The sequence below is a fragment of the Lynx canadensis genome, chromosome E3 (genome assembly GCF_007474595.2).
Source record: "Lynx canadensis isolate LIC74 chromosome E3, mLynCan4.pri.v2, whole genome shotgun sequence".
In the NCBI taxonomy this organism is placed as follows: Eukaryota; Metazoa; Chordata; class Mammalia; order Carnivora; family Felidae; genus Lynx; species Lynx canadensis.
Genome location: NC_044318.1, coordinates 40,489,132 through 40,507,038, shown reverse-complemented (window position 1 = coordinate 40,507,038; position 17,907 = coordinate 40,489,132). Strand labels below are relative to the sequence as shown.

Below are 17,907 nucleotides of genomic sequence, written 5' to 3'. Positions count from 1 at the left end.
GGGCGGGGTGTGAGGTCACGGGGCGCGAGCATCCCTGTGCCCCCGACCTGCGCACCAGCGCTTGGTGGTACCCACCCTCTGCTGCCCACTGGACGGAGGTGCAGAGGGAAGAAGTTACTTACTTCCATTTGCATTCTTTGGATCACAAGTGAACTCAAGCATCTTATCTTTTTTTTTTAATGTCTCATTTATTTTTAAGACAGAGACACAGAGCATGAGTGGGGAGGGGCAGAGAGGGAGGGAGACAACAGAATCCGAAGCAGGCTCCAGGCTCTGAGCTGTCAGCACAGAGCCCAATGTGGGGCTCGAACTCACATACTGCGAGATCATGACCTGAGCTGAAGTCAGGCACCTAACCAATTGAGCCACCAGGCACCCACTTTTAAAATTTCTAAAACTTTTGAGCTAATTGTGCAAAATACAGATAACATCAAGTAGGAAGAGAAAAGCCCCTACTTGGACAGAATTACAGCTGTCGGTTTTCTGTGCCGTGTGTGCGTGAGCCACGGAGTCCCACGGCCCACGCGTGTTGCGGTGAACCGCTCGTCGCTTCCTAGGTGCGTTTCAAGTCCTGGCCTCTGCATTTACGTGACACCGTAAGGCGCTCTTTTTCAAAAACTAGCTTTGTTCCTGGACTTGTGTCTTCCTCCCATGATTTAAGTCTACAACGTCACGTTCCAGTCAAGTTCTCTCATTGTGATCTCACACTGACTGTCACTTGAAGAATTCTTTCCTTTTCTTTCCACCTGGAAGCCAGTGTCCACACGTACTCTGCTTCCTTGAACAGTCAGCGAAGGCCTCTCTGTCTTTAACTCCCACCTCGGGGCGCTGGCACCTGCACTCTTCTCCGCCCAGAATGTTCCCTCCCTCTGGGTCTCAAGTGTCACCGCCACATTTAAATTTGCAGGCCCCCCACATCCTAGCCCCGAGTCTGCTTTGTTTTCTTCCAAGGTGCTCACCACATTCCCAGACCACAGAAACACACGGCGCTGTTCCCGCATAGCTCTGCCCCCTGGAACTCGGGGACAGAGAATTTGCACCTCCGCACCTGCTACAGTACCTGGCACCCAGCAGACATGCGTTCAATCAGTGCAATCCCAGTAAGGAGGACACAGAGGACTGAGGAACTGTCCAGGAGAGAGTGTGCTGGGTTTGGGGTAAAGGGAACACCAACCGGCCGGGCGAGTGGGGAGGGTCTAGCGGGGTAGGCGGCCAACAGCGAGAGGGAAGGGGGGCAAACAAGGCAAGTCATGCGAGGGCCCCCATCGCCCCGACGGTGCTCATAGCGAAGCCTCTCCCTTCTCAGGCCTTGTCTCGAGAGGCTGGACCAGCGTCCTCCAGGGTATTCGTCATGGTGCTGACCCGCCTCGAACAGCCATGGTAACAGATGGATTCCTTCAAACCGGTTCACTGGTACATTCCGGCCGCAGCCAGTTCAGTCCAGACGCGGCAACACAGGCCAGATGGAAGCCCGTAAGGGTGGCGAGGGTCGCAGGAAGGGCTCCAGGTGTGGAAGCTGTTCCCCAGCTCAGGTGCTCATCTGAGTCAGCACCACTGGCTTCCTGATTTCTGCCTCTTTCCCCATCACTGATACTCCCCAGGTGGCAGAGACAAGATACAGGGGAGGGGGGCTGGGGGTTTCCTCCCATCACTGTGTTTGCGCGCGCGGGCGGCGGGCTTCGCGGAGAAGAGGCCACTGTCATCTCTGCTTCGACCGCTTCTCCCTTCGACCGCATCCCATCCTGCTCGGTTTCCCCTTTGCACGTGACTCCAGTAAGTGCCTCTGTTTCTATTGTTTTCGCCAAGGATATTTTTGCCCTCCTGCCCCCACCTCGAAACCAAAACGGCTACCTGTGCGCCTCTAAGGCGACCTGTGCGGCCAGCTGGGCTGGCCGCTCCTGCGCACGCGCGGGCGCGGACCCCCAACTCCCCTTCAGGGAGTGAGCTCCGGGGTGAGCGCCCATCCGCGGCCCTGCAGACGCGGCCTTAGCGCGCGGCTCGGGGCGGAGAGGCCAGTACTCGCTCCGGCCTTCCCGCCCGCCAGTCTGTCTCCCCTTCCGTAGAGGGGGGCGGAGGGTCGCTTCCGGCGCCGCCCGGACAGCGGGCAGAAGTGGACCGGGAGGCACGGGACGGGGCGCCATCGCGGCCCCCAGCGCCGCGGGGCCGGGACAGGACTAGGGAGCCGGACGACCGTAGCGGCCCCCCTTCCCCGCGGCCGCGCTCCCGCCTCCGCTCTACGGCCCCCGCGACGTAAGGCCCCTCCCGCCGTACGGCGCGGCGCTTCGAAGCCCCGCCCACTTCTCCGCCTCGGGGACCCGGCCTCAGCTTCCCATAGGCCAGGCCCCTGGACAGGCCGCCTCCTCATTGACCGAGGAGCTTCAGGCGGCGCGCTCGAGATTGGTGGAAGTCCGTGTCGCTCCCGCCCCGCCTCCGGGCGCGGCGCGCGATTGGTTGGCGTCCGCAAGGTCTCCTCTCGGGATCGAGTCTGGGCGGCGCGGACCAGGCCCGGGGCGGCAGCAGAGGCGCCCGGCGGAGGTGGCTGTGGCGCGAGGCAGGTGAGCTCCTGGGTAGCTCCTGGGTGGGGGTGGAGGGCCGGGGCCCGGCGAGGCCGGCTGCGGGCACAGGACTGGGGCCAAGGCGTCTCTCAACGCGGACGGGAGCGGCGGGCAGGCGGCGACCGGCGCGGGCCGAGCCTCGGGCCCCGCCTGGGCGGCCAACGGCCGCCGCCCCCTCCTCAGCCCCGAGCGTCCCCGCACCTGGCCCGGGTTCGGAGCAGGCCTGGCCCGGGGCGTCCCCTCCGCCCGACGTCAGTGGCGTGCCGGGGTCCCGGCGGGACGCTGGGGACGCGTGCGCGTCCGAAAGCCTCTGTCGCCGCCGCCCCCCGCCCACCCCGGGTGCTCCCGCCCCCCGCCCCGGGTACACCCGGGCGGCCCCCCCCCCCCACACGCATCGTGGATCCCCGCTCCCGCCCACACACCTGGGCGATCTGGCACCCTCGACCCCCCCTACACCCGTGCGCCCCCGACCCTCCTCACCCGCGTTGCCCCGACCCCAGCCCTCCCCCCACACACACCCCCGGGCGCCCCCGTACCCCGCCTCCCCCCGCACCCGCCTCATTCGGGCGCCCCTTACCTCTGTCCCCCCTCTCACTCGTCCGGTTCCCGGCCTCGGGGTGCTCGGCCTCCCAGGAATCCTGGGTTGGGTCGGGGGGCCGCCCTGCGTGTCTGGCTCGGGACGCCCCCCTTTTCCTGCTCTGCGGCCCGCAGACAGAACGCACCTGTGCTGCCGGGCGGGGCCGTCACCCCACGTCGCAGTCGCGAGCCCCAGGCCCGGTTCCCGGTCCCCGGCCGCAGGGAACAACCGCCGGGGAGCCCGGTTGCTGCCGCGCTGCCGCTGTTGGTGGGCAGGGCTCCCCAGCGCCCCCCTCGCTCGGCTGCGTGCCCGTGCCCCTGACCCCACGTCGGAAAGGCTCGGCTCGGCTCGGCTCGTGGGCGTTTTCTGAGCTTCCGGGGCTGCTGCCCAGGTGGGAGCTGCCCTGGGGCCTGGGTTTACAAGCCGTTTGTGCCCCCGGACGCCTCGGCCCAGAACCTCGGGTTTGGGTTTGTTTTCATCCATTTCGGTTTATACAGTTATTCCAAGTCGGGAAACTCATGATGGTTGGTTAGTTCTGGGGTATTTTCCCAGATTAGTTCCTCTGACAAGTTTCTCCTCTTTATCTTGTTTCAGTTTTCTTTTTTTCTGTGTGTTTTAGAAATACTGTTACTTGGGCATTGGACCTCTTGGACCTTATTTCTACTCAGAAATAAAATCTTTATCTTTCCCATTTTTTCCATTTTTGTCTTTCTGTTTCACTTTGTAGGCGATTTCCTCAATCTTCCCCTGACTCTTTTATTTGGCATTTTACTTTGGCCACCATATTTAACATTTTTTTCAATGTTTTATTTATTTTTGAGGGAGGGAGAAAGAGTGCGGGGGGGGGGGGGGGGGGGGGCACAGAATCCGAAGCAGGATCCAGGCTCTGAGTTGTCAGCACAGAGCCGGTCGCGGGGCTCGAACCCATGAACCGCAAGATCGTGACCTGGGCCGAAGTCAGACGCCCAACCGACTGAGCCACCCAGGCGCCCCTTGGCCAACATATTTTCAATTTCCCAGAGCTTTTTTCCTCTAAAACTTAGTGACACACTTACTTTGTAAATGTGGTAGCACCTCATCGTCTCCCTCTGTAACCTCAGCGTTTGCTCGCTTTGGTATATCTTGGCCGAAATGTTGGGTGATCCCGAAGAGAGTGGGGTCCCGCACGGTCCTTTGGAGGTTCTGTGCACCTGCTTTGGTCTTAGGGCTGTTGGCTGATAGCAGTTGGCTTTCGTATCTTTAGGTCCTTTTAATGGGCTTTTTATATTCTCAAAGAAGGGCTTTCCAGCCTCTCCCCTTGTTTTCAAAGTTGGCCGGAAGAGTGTGGCCTCCCAAAACTAGTAAGGAAGTGCTCACTCCTCTCCCTCTTCAGGAAGACATCCTGGAACTTGAGTTTTCCTCTTACCCTCTGGTGTAGAGAACCCTTGGTTTTATCCTCCGGTCTTTTTTACGGGAAGGTAGGAAGGGACTTGACGCCTAGTAGCTAACTGCTACTTTTTTTTTTTTTTATTGTGGTAGGACGCTTAACACAGAATTTGCCACTTGAATCTGTACAGCTCAGTGGCATTGAGTGCCGTGCACAGTCGTCACCACTGTCTAGTTTCACAACTGCTTGTTCTGCACCCTCCGGGGGAGCCCCCAACCCGGTAGCAGGCACATCCCCGCTGCCCACTGCTTCCGAGCTCTGGCGTCTGCTAATCTGTTTTCTGCCTACGGATTTGTGTATTCTGGATTTTGTATATACACGGGTCCATCCGATATGTGATCTTTTGTGTCTGCTTTCTTGCCCTTAGCATAAATTTTTCAAGGTTTATCCGTGTTGTATAATGTGTCAGTACTTCGTGCCTCTTTGTGCCTGCATAATATTCCACAGCACGAATGTACCACGTTTCCCATCCATTCATCAGTGAGTGGACATTTGAGTTGTTTTCATTTCTTATTATGAATGATGCTCCGGAGAACATTTGTACTCAAGTTTTTGTTTGAGTACTTGTTTTCAGTTTTCTCGGTATGTATCTAGGAGTGGAGTTGTTGGGTCATATGGTGGTTCTATTTAACGTGTAGAGGAACCACCAAACTGTTTTCCACAGTTGCTGCACCATTTTACATGGCCACCAACTCTGTGTAAGGGTTCCCGTCTCTCCATATCCTCTCCTGACTTGTAATCTTCTGTTTTTGCTTTGTTCTGTTTGTAATGGTCTTCCTAGTGGACGCGAAGTGGGGTCTCATTTTGATTTGCATTTACCTCATGACTGATGAGCATCTTTTCACGTGCTGGTTGGCCATTTGTGTATCTTCTTCGCAGAAATGTGTGTTCAGTTTCTTTGCCGATTCTTTATCTTTTCTGGACGAAGTCCAGTTCATCCATTGTTTTTTGTTGTTGTTGCTTATGTGTTTGGTGTCATATCTAAGAAACCATTTCAAATCCACGATCATGAAGATTTACCCCTATTTTTCACTTAAGAGTCTTAAAGTTTAAGGCATCCATGCCTTCCATCGGTTTTGAGTAAATCTTTGTATGTGCTGTGAGGTGGGGGTCCAGCTTCATTCTTTTGCATGTGGATGTCCATTTGTCTTAGCATCACCGTTGAAAACTCTGTTCTTTGATTTGGTATCCTTGTAGAAAATCAGTCGACCATAAATGTATGGATGTATTTTCTGGACTCTCAATTCTGTGCTGTTAGTCTACATACCTATCCTTATGCAAGGAACAACACTGTTTTGTAGTGCATTTTGAGATCGGGAAGTGGGAGTCCTTCAACTTTGTTACTCATTTTCAAGATTGTTTTTGGCTGTTTGGGGGTCCATTGCAGTTCCATATGAAGTTAAAGATTAATTTTACCGTATTTGCAAAACCAGACCGTTGGGGTTTGATAGAGATTGCATTGAATCTGTAGATCTCTTAGGAGTGTGTTTCTGTGTTTCAAAATACTAACTCTTCCAGTCTACGAACAAGGAATGTCTTTCCATGTATTTTTCTTCCATTCAGCAGTGTTTTGTAATTTACAGCATACCAGTCTTGTACTTTTTTGGTCAAATTTATTTCTAAATGTGTTGTTCTTTTTGATGCTGTTGTGAGAGGAATATTTTTCTTAATTTCATTTCCAGATCGCTCATTGTTAGTTTGTAGAAATACAACTGATTTTTGTGTGTTGATTGTGTATCCTGCAACCTTGCTGAATTTGTTAGTTTTTATAGTTTTTTGTAAGTTTTTTAGGAGTTTCCATACATGAGACCATGTCATCTGTGAATGGAGATAGCTTTGCTTCTTCCTTTTCGATTTGATGCCTTTTGTTTCTTGTTCTTGCCCGATTGCTCTGGCTGGAGCTCCAGGACAATGTTGAATAGCAGTGGTGGAAGCGGGCATCCTTGTCTTGTTGATCTTAGGGGAGAACTTTCAGTCTTTTACCATAGAGTATAACGTTAGCGGTGGGTTTAAGTAAATGCATTTTATCAGGTTGGGGAAATTCCCTTCCGTTCCTAGTTTGTTGAACATTTTTATCGCGAAAGAATGTTGCGTTTTGACAAGTGCTTTTCCTGCATGATCACGTGGTTTTGTCTGACTGCTTCTTAAACAGACTTCCAGCGTTTGATTCTTCCTGTATTTTTGGTTCTTTTCTACACACTCACTTGTAGATGTACGTAGGTGCCACTGCCTTAACCATTTGGGGGTTCCATGATGACAATCGCGTTATTTCTCCATGTTCCTCACTGTAAGCTTATGATCCAGCTTTTTATGGCATAGGTGTGTCTTCATTTATCCCTTTGCTTTCTGGTTTCCAGGTTCTTGCTATTTATTGTGTTCTCCTCCTTTGTTTTGCTCTGTGGATGTATGCCTTTAGGAAGTATGCCTTTTTAGGAGGGGTGTGCCATCTTTGTTCAGTGCATCATTTAAAACATTTTTTTATTTTATATTTTGGGGAGAGAGAGCGTGTGTGTGCAAGCTGGGGAGAGTGTGTGTGTGCCCAATGAGCGATCTGTGCAGAAGGAGAGAGGGAGAGAGAGAATCCCAAGCAGACTCCCCACTCCCAACGTGGGGCTCAAGCCCACAACCCTGGGATCATGACCTGAGCTGAAATCAAGAGTCAGACATTCAACCAACCCAGCCACCCAGGTGCCCCCCCCCCCCCAGTGCACCATTTTAAACTGGAAATTCTTGGGTGACCTATTTTCAGAGAAAGCTGGCATTTGATGGAGTGTCTGCTCATAACCATTGTTTTCTGGTCTGAATTTATGATGGTCAGATGGTCTCCAGATTCTGAAAATAGAGCCAGTTTGAATTTGCTAACAGTATAAATGCCAGACGACATTTTTGAGAGAAGTGACAGGGGATGAAAGTTGCATCTTTGAGCTTTGCAGCTCCTGTCCTCACCTAAATACTTCAGGGTGAGGCAAGAGCCCAGGGAATTGCAGTGACCATGAGGCCCACTGCTGGTTCAGGTGCGGTGGTCTTGAGGACACCGCAGGAGGGAGCGCCCACATCTGGGTTCACAGGGCGGGCGGGAACAAGACGCTGATGGTGTCCCAGCAGGAGTGACGTGGGACCTGAGGTGCTGCTGCACCTCTCAGTGGAATAGCTGTGCCCATTCTCTGTCTTCCTCCCCTCGGAACTCATTGCTGTTAGGGCTGCTCGCCCCTCTGGATTTCGTGTGGAGGAGTGTGGACCTGCTGATGCGCGTGTGAAACCGGCTCACTTCCACTGGACCCAAATGAACAGGGTTGGCAGGGGGGACTTCTGCTGCTTATGATGCGCTGTTTGTCATAATCGTATGTTGTAGTCGGTTCTACTTGATTAAGTAACTTGTGTGATTATTAGGCGGTCTTGCGGTTTGAATCACATCTGTAATTAACCATGCTTGTTATTTGGGCGCGTCGTCTTTGGTCTAGTCACACGGGCACTCAGTGATTGGTCACTGGTTGCAAATTTTCGTTGAAGAGGTAACTATGTGACAGATGCTTTCTGATGTTTGTGCAGAATGAAAGCGCGGGTCCCAGATGTAAGGAGTGGGGAGAACACTCGGTATAGATCAGCGATTCCCAGCAGGGGGGAGAAGCCTCTCTGGGCACTTGAGTAGCTTCAAAACAAAGCGGTGCTTTGCCTGGGTGCTTTTTTAGTCCTTGTCTTTATTTTGTTTGATCTTCAATTAATGGTATTAGAGGATGTGAGCTATATCTAGAATATGGAAAACAGATCCGTTGGATGGTGTCTTCACTTGTTGCTTATGCTGCAAACCTTTTCACTACCAGAAGACACTCATTTTTAGCCTGGTGCTTCGCAGATGGGAGGACAGAGCATCAAAAGGGTCATTGAGAACTGTGTGCATTAAGTGTTTACGTTCATGGCACAACTAAAATCCTATAATTGCTGTTGCCAATTACAGTTGGAAATAAAACAAAGCTGATACAGCTGTTTTGATCAGATGAGGAAACAGGAAAAGTGTTTTGAATGCATTGGGAAGAATGAGGTGGCCCAGGTATGCATGACCCTCCCTGTCCATGCACGTGTGTAGCTCTCGACCGTGGTTTTGCCAAGCACACTGATGAGCAGTGGAGACCACTGAGGGACTCGAGGATTTTCAGTCTAAAGGCACGCAGCAGTGAGTGCCCCACGGTGCAGACACCTACGAAGGGTTCATTGGCTCAGAGAGTTCAGGGTTGAGGTGGAGGGAAAGACCCATTAATAGGTAGTTATTACAGTTTCTGTCAAGTGAGGGCTGCTGGGGAGCACTAAAGCTAGCATCTAACTTGGACATGGGGGTTGGGAGCTCCAGGAGAGCTTTCTGGAGGCGGTGTCTCAGCTCTGAACTCCGAGGATGAGTAGAAGGTAGCCAGGAGCATTTGGGGTGGAAAGAGCCCAAGGGAATGAGGACGGGGAATCAGGAGGACATCCCAGACGAGGGAAGAGTGTAGGAACAGTGTGTAAATGGGATAAGGAGAGGAGGGTTGTCTGGAGTCCAGGCTTTCAGTGAGGCTGCCCTGTGGATTGCTGGCAGATGGCGAGGGGAAGTGGGGCGTCTGGGTGGAGGGTTCTGTGCATTCAGTCTCTTACGTCTTGTGTCTGGGTGCTAGGGAGCCATGGTGGCATGTGAAGGCAGTGAGGTGGTCGATCTTTTTGTAGACAGAGTATTCTGGCTTGAGGGGGCAGGTCTAGAGGGCGGAACTAGTCAGCAGTGCTTGCCGGAAGCCAGCAGGAGATGGGCAAGCAGGGGGAGCAGGACTGAAGAGGGGGTGAGCCACTGGAAGGAGAGAAGCAGGCTGGTGGGTGACCTGGACAGCCTGGGTTTGGTTATTGCAGACCATCCTGATGGAAATGCTCAACACAAAGTAAAGTTGGATGCTTGCCTGACTTAGATACAAAGGAATTACGGGTTAGGTAAATCGAGTCAGAGTAATAGAATCCGTAACAGACTCTTCGTGTGTTCTCGGGTTGGGGGAGGCCTTTCTGAGCCCGATGGACATGAGAGTCAGGGAAGGACTGACAGCACAGCCCAGGTCACCGTAGGCCAGTTCACTGGCAAATGGGGACGTCCCAGGCCTGTGTGACGCGTACGGTTGACATCCTATAAAACAGTAAGAAAAAGGCAGACCTCCCAGTTGGGTCTTCCTCCCGTGTCACAGTGGCCGCACGCACGCAGTCCGAGCTCCCAGTGGCGGTGCCATCGGGCGGGCGTGGGGGAGCCTGGGAAACGACGCCCAGTTGTTGCTTGTGGAAGTGACGCCTCGGGCAGGCCTGCTAACTGTGTTGGTTGTAAGGGGGTGTGGTGACTTCCGGGTGTGAAGCAACACAGTAAAGCTATGTTGTCGGTGCCCTGAGGTCTCAGATGAAGGACTGTCTATGTTAACACGTACAGATAAGTGGCTTGACTTCGGGCTTTTGCTGAAACGTCATGATAATCCCAATGTGAGAGGAAGCGGGCTTGTTATTTAAAAAAAGCCCTTATCGTCAAGAGCCCTTATCATCGGGAGATGTAAGGGGTGCAGAGAAGCAATCACCTTCTCTACAAGCCCAGAGCTGTGTTGACGAAAACAAACCCATCAGCCTTGTCTCTTCCTGTGTCTTACATTCCTCGCCAAGAGAAACTTGCCTTGGCTGAAAACTATCTCTCAGTGCAGACTTGTTGCTGCTGATGACTCTTATGGAGTCCTTCTACCCTGTGCCAGGCAACACGAGCAGGCTCGGGGCCGTCACTAGTCCACTCCTCGGGTGACACTCCCATTTGATGGCACCACGCAGGTGTAAGTGCACCGTCATTCCCCTTCGCTCTGGCGTCTCTCGGCTGAATTTCAGAGCCTGCTTCACAAATGAAGACCAGAAAAGCCTTTTTTTTTTTTTTTTAAATTGTACTTACTGGGTTAGTTGTTGAAATTACAAGACCAATACCTACTCTTTAAAAAAATTGTTGAGCAGAGCAGAAGAGTGTAAATGAAACGTGGAAGTCCCATTCTCTATAATTTTACCATTAAGTTTAGTGGTGTCTTCTACAAGTTTAAAAAACATTGAAATACACGCACGCGCGCGCGTGTGTGTGTGTGTGTGTGTGGATATAGACAGTATGTACATACACATAACATTTAGCATTCGGTGAGGGCCTTTCAAGTATTTTTGTGTTAGTCGTTTGTATCTGATTCACTATTTTATTTTTAACCTTTTTTTAGTTTTTAAATGATTGTATTTGAGAGAGAGCACTAGTAAAGGAGGGGCAGAGAGAGAGGGAGACACAGAATCAGAAGAAGGCTGAAGGCTCTGAACTGTCAGCACAGAGCCCTATAAGGGGCTCAAACTCACAAGCTGCGAGATCGTGACCTGAACCAAAGTCAGTTGCTTAACCTCCTGAACCACCCAGGCGCCCCTGATTCACTGTTTTATTTTTTTTTTTAATTTTTTTTTTTCAACGTTTATTTATTTTTGGGACAGAGAGAGACAGAGCATGAACGGGGGAGGGGCAGAGAGAGAGGGAGACACAGAATCGGAAACGGGCTCCAGGCTCTGAGCCATCAGCCCAGAGCCCGACGCGGGGCTCGAACCCACGGACCGCGAGATCGTGACCTGGCTGAAGTCGGACGCTTAACCGACTGCGCCACCCAGGCGCCCCTGATTCACTGTTTTAAATACCCAGTTCATTTTTAGGATTCTGAGTTAGTATGAATTATAGTATTTCATAAACTAACATTGTTCTATTTCTTAAGATAAAAACAGATGAATGCCAATTTCTAACCCAAATTATGATTTTTTTTATACTTAGACTGCATTATGCTTTTTTTTTTTTTTAATCTGTAGGCAGAAATAACGTGTTTTTATTAGTCTCTACATTATCTAATTTTAACAGGATTAAGATCTGAGCAGAAGAGTTCCATTAAGATTTAGTTCTAATTTTTAAAGACTCATTTTAGTTTGAAAAGCAATTCATATTTGCAGAGGACTTAACAAATGGAACACCCAGTTGCAGGGCAGCTGCCCTTTGAAAACAGAGCCCTGGGTGATTACGGGCGGGTGAGGGTGGCGTTAGAACGCTTGTTAGGCGTGCATGCACGTCCTGGGGCCACTGTGGGCCTGCCTTGTGCGGCAGGAGCCCTGTGCCGTCAGCACAGAACGTCCCTCTGGGACGGCTCTTGTGGCAGATGGCGGTGTCTGGAGCTGCGCCCAGAGCTGGGAGGAGAGTCTGTCACTGTCCCCTTTGATTGCCGCTGTCCCCGTGGACAGGTCATGGACGAGAGCCGCCAGTTCTGACCTTTGCCTTGGGGAGAGGGCCGCTTTGCACAGGGATGATGAGGTGGACCCACGGCAGGTTGTTTCTGGGGATTTCCGGTCGGAAAGCTGCACTGGTCTGTTCCGCTTGGGCTCGTTGAGTCTCAATCCACTTGACCTGTCCATCTCTGTAGACAGTGCTTTATACACCGTTACCGACTGGGTGGTGCAGTTGTGGTCTGTAGGGTGAGAGGAGGTTCTTGTCTCCAGTTTTTCTTTAGAACGGATAGCGTTTCCTAACAAATTATTGTGTGCTGATATTTCAGAGATATTAGTTTTTTTTTGTCTCTGGCTTTGCCTTTCGCTTGAAGCTCTGTTTTCAACCTTGTGTGACTTGTAATTTTCATGATTTTTCAGGCATGTTTTCTGGATGGTTACTAGATTAGTACGGACATTCTAAATAGTAAAAATTCAAATTATATGTGCTCATAGAACTAAAATTCATTCTTTTTAACATATATGTATTTAAATATATATATATATAAATATATTTTAGAGAAAAAGAGAGTGAAAGTGTGCGTGAGCAGGGTATCGGGCAGAGGGAAGGAGAGAGAATCCCAAGCAGGCTCCATGCTCCCACTTCCGCAACCCTGGGATGGTGACCTGAGCCAAAATCAGGAATGGGATGCTCTACAGACTGAGCCACCCAGGTGCCTCAAGTTCATTCTTGGTTAAAGCATTGAAGAACAAAAACTAAGCTATATGTTTTCATCTCTATCATATGATATCAATAGAACCGTATGTACTCAAGAGGCATTAAAGGAGAAGCATCGTGTAACTTAAGAGTATTTTATATTTATTGATTGATTGATTGATTGATTGGCTTCTTGCCCAGCGCAGAGCCCAGTGTGAGGCTCGAGGTCACAACCCTGAGATCAAGACCTCAGCTGAGATCAGGAGTCGGATACTTAACCGACTGAGCCACCCATGTGGCCCTTAACGGTAAAAAAAATTTTTTTTAATCTGATTTTAGAAGCCTGCTAAGAACTGCATGTTTATAAAGATACTCAGTTCCTTAGGTTTGTAGCCAAAGTTCAGCCTAAACAGAGGACCTATCCTTTGCCTGTGTGTGCTGACTTGCATGCTGTCTTAGCCACTCGGCAACCAAGAGCAAGGGAGACACTTGGGGTGATGTAGGGGCGTACTCCTTCCCGCTTGCACAGGCCGCTCTTGGCCCTCTGTCCCCTGAGCTTAGAAAGCTGCCCCTTCTGAAGAGGCTTCTCTTAGTAGGGCAGAGGAGGCCCCTCCTGCACTGTGGGGCTCTTACCCAAGCCCCCTCGTGCAAATCTGCCAGGCGGGACAGCCTGGGGGAGTCCTGCCCTGGGGCTCTGGGCCTGCAGATGGGGCCTGACAAGGCCCTAGCAGTCAGCACAGGACACTTTGAGAAGGGAGCAGCCTGGAAGGGACTGGGGAAATGAGGGCAGCGGAGCCTGGACCGTGTCCCTCTTTGTAGCACATCTGTTTGCAAAATGTCGACCTCAAATTCTTTCCAGGGTTTTCTGATGTCATTGAAGACGTTTCCAGTCTGCTTTTTCACCTACCGTTCGTGTGATTTCCCTTGGGTCTCAGGCTGAGCCTGGTGGGGGCAGGGCTGCGGTACAGTAGGAAGATTAAGGTTACGTGTGGACTTGACTTAGTGATGGAAATGGAAGCTGGGAACAGCATTTGGAAAATGCTTAGCACTTAGGTTTAGTTATCAGTGGGTCTAGTATCAGAATTGCTGCTTTGCTGTGACGCGTTCCTATCCGCTTCTGGGAGAGGGCTGGCCTCGCAACCTGTCGACTCCGGGCCGGAGCTGTCCGAGCTGCCTGGTCGACTTTGTGTTTTATTTAGGCTGGGGGTTGAGTGCATCTTCCGCCTCTAGAGTTGCTAACTGAAGAAAAACAATCTGGTTTTTAAAAGGTTTGAAATACAGGCTATCTAACTTTATTCTACAAAATACTAAAGCTAGTATCTGAGTGTTTGTCATGGTCACTGCCTTACGTGCATTATTTCATTTAATCCTTTCTGCTTTAGGGGGCGCCTGGGTGTCTCAGTCGGTTGGGCGTCCGACTTCGGCTCAGGTCATGATCTCACAGTTCGTGAGTTCGCGCCCCGCATCGGGCTCTGCTGACAGCTCAGAGCCTGGAGCCCGCTTCGGATTCTGTGTCTCCCTCTCTCTCTGACCCAACCCCATTTGTGCACTCGCGCGCTCTCTCTCTCAAAAATAAAAAAAATTAAAATCCTTTCCACTTGATTTCATTTTCATCCTGTAATTATTTTTAATGCTCACGTTTCACGAAGGGAACTGAGGAATAATTTCACTGTTCTGGAGCCATCGTACGATCTGTTTGAGAGGGAGGGAAAGAAGGGAAGAGCGGGGTCCATGGAGGGAAGGAGCCAGATAAATCTGGTAACATTAACCATCACCTCCAGTAATTCTGTTCTGCAGTGAGCTTGGGAGAGGGCCGGAATCACCCCCCCCTCTGGAGACTGACCAGCGCTGCCTCCTCGCACGTTCTGCTGTGCGGGAGTTTGACCCCCGTGTGCTTCTCCAGGGAGAAGTGGTTTTCTGGGCTGTGGAGTAAGCGGTGGCAAAAACACCTCCCGGGGCCACGGGTCTGATTAAGCCGGGGCCAGATACCGCGTAGAGTTTTAGACTTAGGTGCATCTCACTGAAAAGCGTGAGGTGAAATTCACGTGATTATAGGCGTGGGTGGGAAAAGGTCCCACTTAGTGGTGAGTGACCACACCCTCACCCTCGTGCCGTCGTAGCCGGTGAGCCGTGAGCATCCTGGTGTGTCCTCCACCGTCCCCTCCTGTCTTTCCTCCAGAGCCAGGCTGCCGGCTGTTCCTAGAGCCTGGCGTCTGTCCACACTGGCACCCTCTTGAGGGTGTCGTGTTCGGGCATTTTGTTACGTTTGTATCTCCTCTCATCAGACGTTTCACCCAGAGTCAGCCAGCGGGTCTGCTGCTCCCCAGGTTCCCCGTCCCTCTTCTCACCTGTCGGATTTTTGACACCCCCTGCTGGAAGCCTGTCATTCCTAGGATTCCTGCCACAGGCAGTAGCTGTGCATGGTTCTGGGCTTGAAATTGTTTCAGCGACAAGAAAGTAAGTTTATTTGCAAGTTGTGTCACAAGGCCCACGTTAAACCTGGCTACAGGTGGGATGGCTCTCAGCTTTGTCGTCGGGCTCGTCGAGTGGTTCAAAATGGTGGTAGCTGGTCGTCCACCCCTGTTAGCTTCTTAAAACACCATTTGTCGTGCGTTAGAAATTAGTGTAGTTCTTGTAGTGGGATAAAAATGTGAGAACACGTAAGTGTAACTTTTCAAGTAAGGCTGTGAGTTCTCGCCTATGCCCTCGCCGGGGCCCGGAACCGCCGCCCCTGTGCTGAGTCACAGGCCGGGGCCCCTTCGGCCCTCAGTGGCCTTGTCAGGGGGAGAGCCGCCCCTGCTCCACGCTCGGAGCCTCCCACGTGTCAGCCGCCGCAGTCAGCCACAGTCAGCCAGCGGGGCCGAGCCCGAGCTGGGACCGAGCCCAGATCTGCAGGCCTCTGCCCCTGTTCTCAGCTGAATGCTCTCATGTCTGTGCGTCCTGATCTCTGAGGTGACTGTTCAAGTGCTTGCCTGGGGGGGGCGGGGGGGGGGGGGAGGCGTCTGCCGTTCGTGCTTGTCACACTGATTTCTGTAAACTTCAGGGAAACGTAAACCAACCCAAGACACCGTTCACTGAGGATGTATCAAATACCAACTGTAGCACAGTTGGTGGAAATTAATGATGATGGCAACTTGACACTGAGGTTTAACAATGTCGGTAGAGCAGGTATTGGAGAACGTTAGGGTGAAAGGTCACTGGGAATGAAGTCGGAAAGTTCGGGTTTTGTTAATCATTGAGTAAGAGGGAATAAAAAAGTTAGTCCGTTTCCACCCTGGAGAGTGAGAACAACTATGGGGTATTTATATAAGCGTTTCATGGTTGCTTAGTAAGTTCCCGGTGCGAGTTGGGGTAGTCTGAAGCCGCGGTTACGCCGCGGGGCGTGGCTTGCGATCCGCACCGGGGCAGGTGAGCCACACTCGGAGGGCTGTGGGGACGAGGCCGCCTGGCTGTGCCCTCCTGCCGCGCCGGAGCCCGGACTCTGGCCTGGACTCCCACGTGGGCCGGAGGCGACTCTAGGAGGTCGGGCGGGGGAACGCGTCGCGGACCGGCACGCTGTAAGTGGCCAGAGGTCATTTGTCTGTAGCCCGAGGGTTAAGTGCGCGTTTAGAGGGCCAAATAACGTGTTTGTTCCGTGGGCCAGTAGACCGAGTCCCTGAGAAGCTCGGAAGAGTGTTGAAAAGTTTTTTACATGCAGGAGTTCTGTGTGTTTGTTGACATTAGTAGGCACGGTACAATTTTTATAACATAAACAATGCTTTTTATTTCTGTGGTTCTTAATCCTTTAAAGAATATTTGGATTGTTAGAAAATGATGTGAATTGAAGTACTTTTGGTTTGGTTTATAGGAGACAGTCATTTACACATAAGTATTTTTTGTCCAGGCTGGTCTGTATTTTTAGTTTTATCTTCCTTAGATTTTTCAACAATGGGTTATGATTCACATTACTACTATGAGGTGTGTTTTTTGTTTTTTGTTTTTTGTTTTAATTTGGAGTGTGTGTGGGTGTGTGGTGAGTGTGTGTGTGAGAGAGAATATTTTTAGCCAGAGGAAAGTTTGAGTCATTCCAGGGAAATTTAGATGACAATCTGAAAACAGGGTGCTCAAAACGTGTTTTTAAGATTTTATTTTTTATTATTTATTATTTTTTTGAAAGCGGGCTCTGCGCTGACAGCAGAGGGCCTGATGTGGGGCTCGAACGCGATGAACCTCGAGATCATGATCTGAGCGTAAGTCAGTCGCTCAACCGACCGAGCCACCCGGGTGCCCCTTAAGATTTTACTTTTAAGTAATCTCTACACCCAGTGTGGGGCTCAAACTTATGGCCCCAAGATCAAGAGTCGCATGCTCTACTGACTGAGCCAGTCAGGTGCCCTAAAACTATTTAATTAAAAAAAAAAAAAAGTTCTTTTGGGGAAAAATAAAAGTGTAAGCAGTGCCTTGAGCTCGTGTGTCGATCAGCCTGCAGTTTTCTGGTTCTGAGGTGCTTGGAAAAGCGTCAGCATCTGTGATAAGTGTCTGACCGGGGACTAAGGATCCCTTCTATTTTTTTTTTTAGGTAGTTTGTTCTGTTTTGTTTTGTTTTGTTTTGTTTTGTTGTCCTTTTTCAGTAATCTCTACGCCCAGCGCGGGACTCAAGCTCACAACCCTGAGATCAAGAGTTGCATGCTCTTCCAACCGAGCCAGCCAGGTGCCCCAAGAATCCCATCTGTTTTAGTTAACAACAACGAGAACTTATTACATAAGAAAGAGAACATTTTGACACCTTTAAGAATTTAAAAAAATACATTTTGAAAAGGGTCTGAGTCACTTTCTGTATTCTTCTGAAAGTGCCCCGATTTTCGTAACTATAAGTGAGTTGATCTCGGGTTTCCCCTTTTACTCCCAGGGTATGTTGCTGTAGGAAACTACGCCTAACATAAGGGTTTGTAGCGATGAGAAGATTTTGTCTCCTTTGTCTAAAAAATAAAAAACAAAGAACGACTAGCTTTGTTTTACTAAAATCTTGGTGGTGACGTTCTGGTCACCGACTATGTGCCGTGGGTTGGCTGTGACAGACAGCACTTCTCTGTGTTTCTACCCTCCTAACACCCTGCATTGCTTTCTCCCCCACCTTCTGCAGTATGAGACCGTGACCATGGACTTTTCTCGGCTCCACATGTACACCCCTCCTCAGTGTGCGCCCGAGAACACCGGCTACACGTACGCACTCAGGTGAGCGTGCCTGCGTTCCGTCGCCCTCCCGGTCGCCTCCTGCCCCTGAATGCCGTGGATTTGTGGGCGCTTCCTGCTGCTTGCAGCCACACGCTGTCTTCTGAAAGTGAAAATTTCTACGGAGTTTATATCATACTATGGCTTTGCTAAACTGACATGGAAATTGTGAGGTGGTTTTGAA

The 17,907-nt window shown here is 51.0% G+C and overlaps 1 protein-coding gene across 15 annotated transcripts in view; it reads left to right on the top strand.

The window, feature by feature from the left end:
* Positions 1-1,606: 1,606 nt before the first annotated feature.
* The window catches only part of SUN1 (Sad1 and UNC84 domain containing 1), a 54,400-nt gene continuing 38,099 nt past the window's right edge, over positions 1,607-17,907 (top strand). For 4 of the 15 annotated variants that reach the window (XM_030301570.1, XM_030301564.1, XM_030301573.1 and 1 more), the window contains exons 1-2: positions 15,394-15,464; positions 17,635-17,726. In XM_030301570.1, coding sequence (XP_030157430.1) covers positions 15,432-15,464; positions 17,635-17,726 — 125 coding nt within the window. In that variant the 5' untranslated portion in view covers positions 15,394-15,431. Of the gene's footprint in view, positions 1,774-2,472; positions 2,556-15,392; positions 15,465-16,045; positions 16,070-17,634; positions 17,727-17,907 lie in introns of those variants that run through there. The other 11 variants (XM_032591576.1, XM_032591575.1, XM_030301565.1 and 8 more) reach the window with 6 other exon arrangements.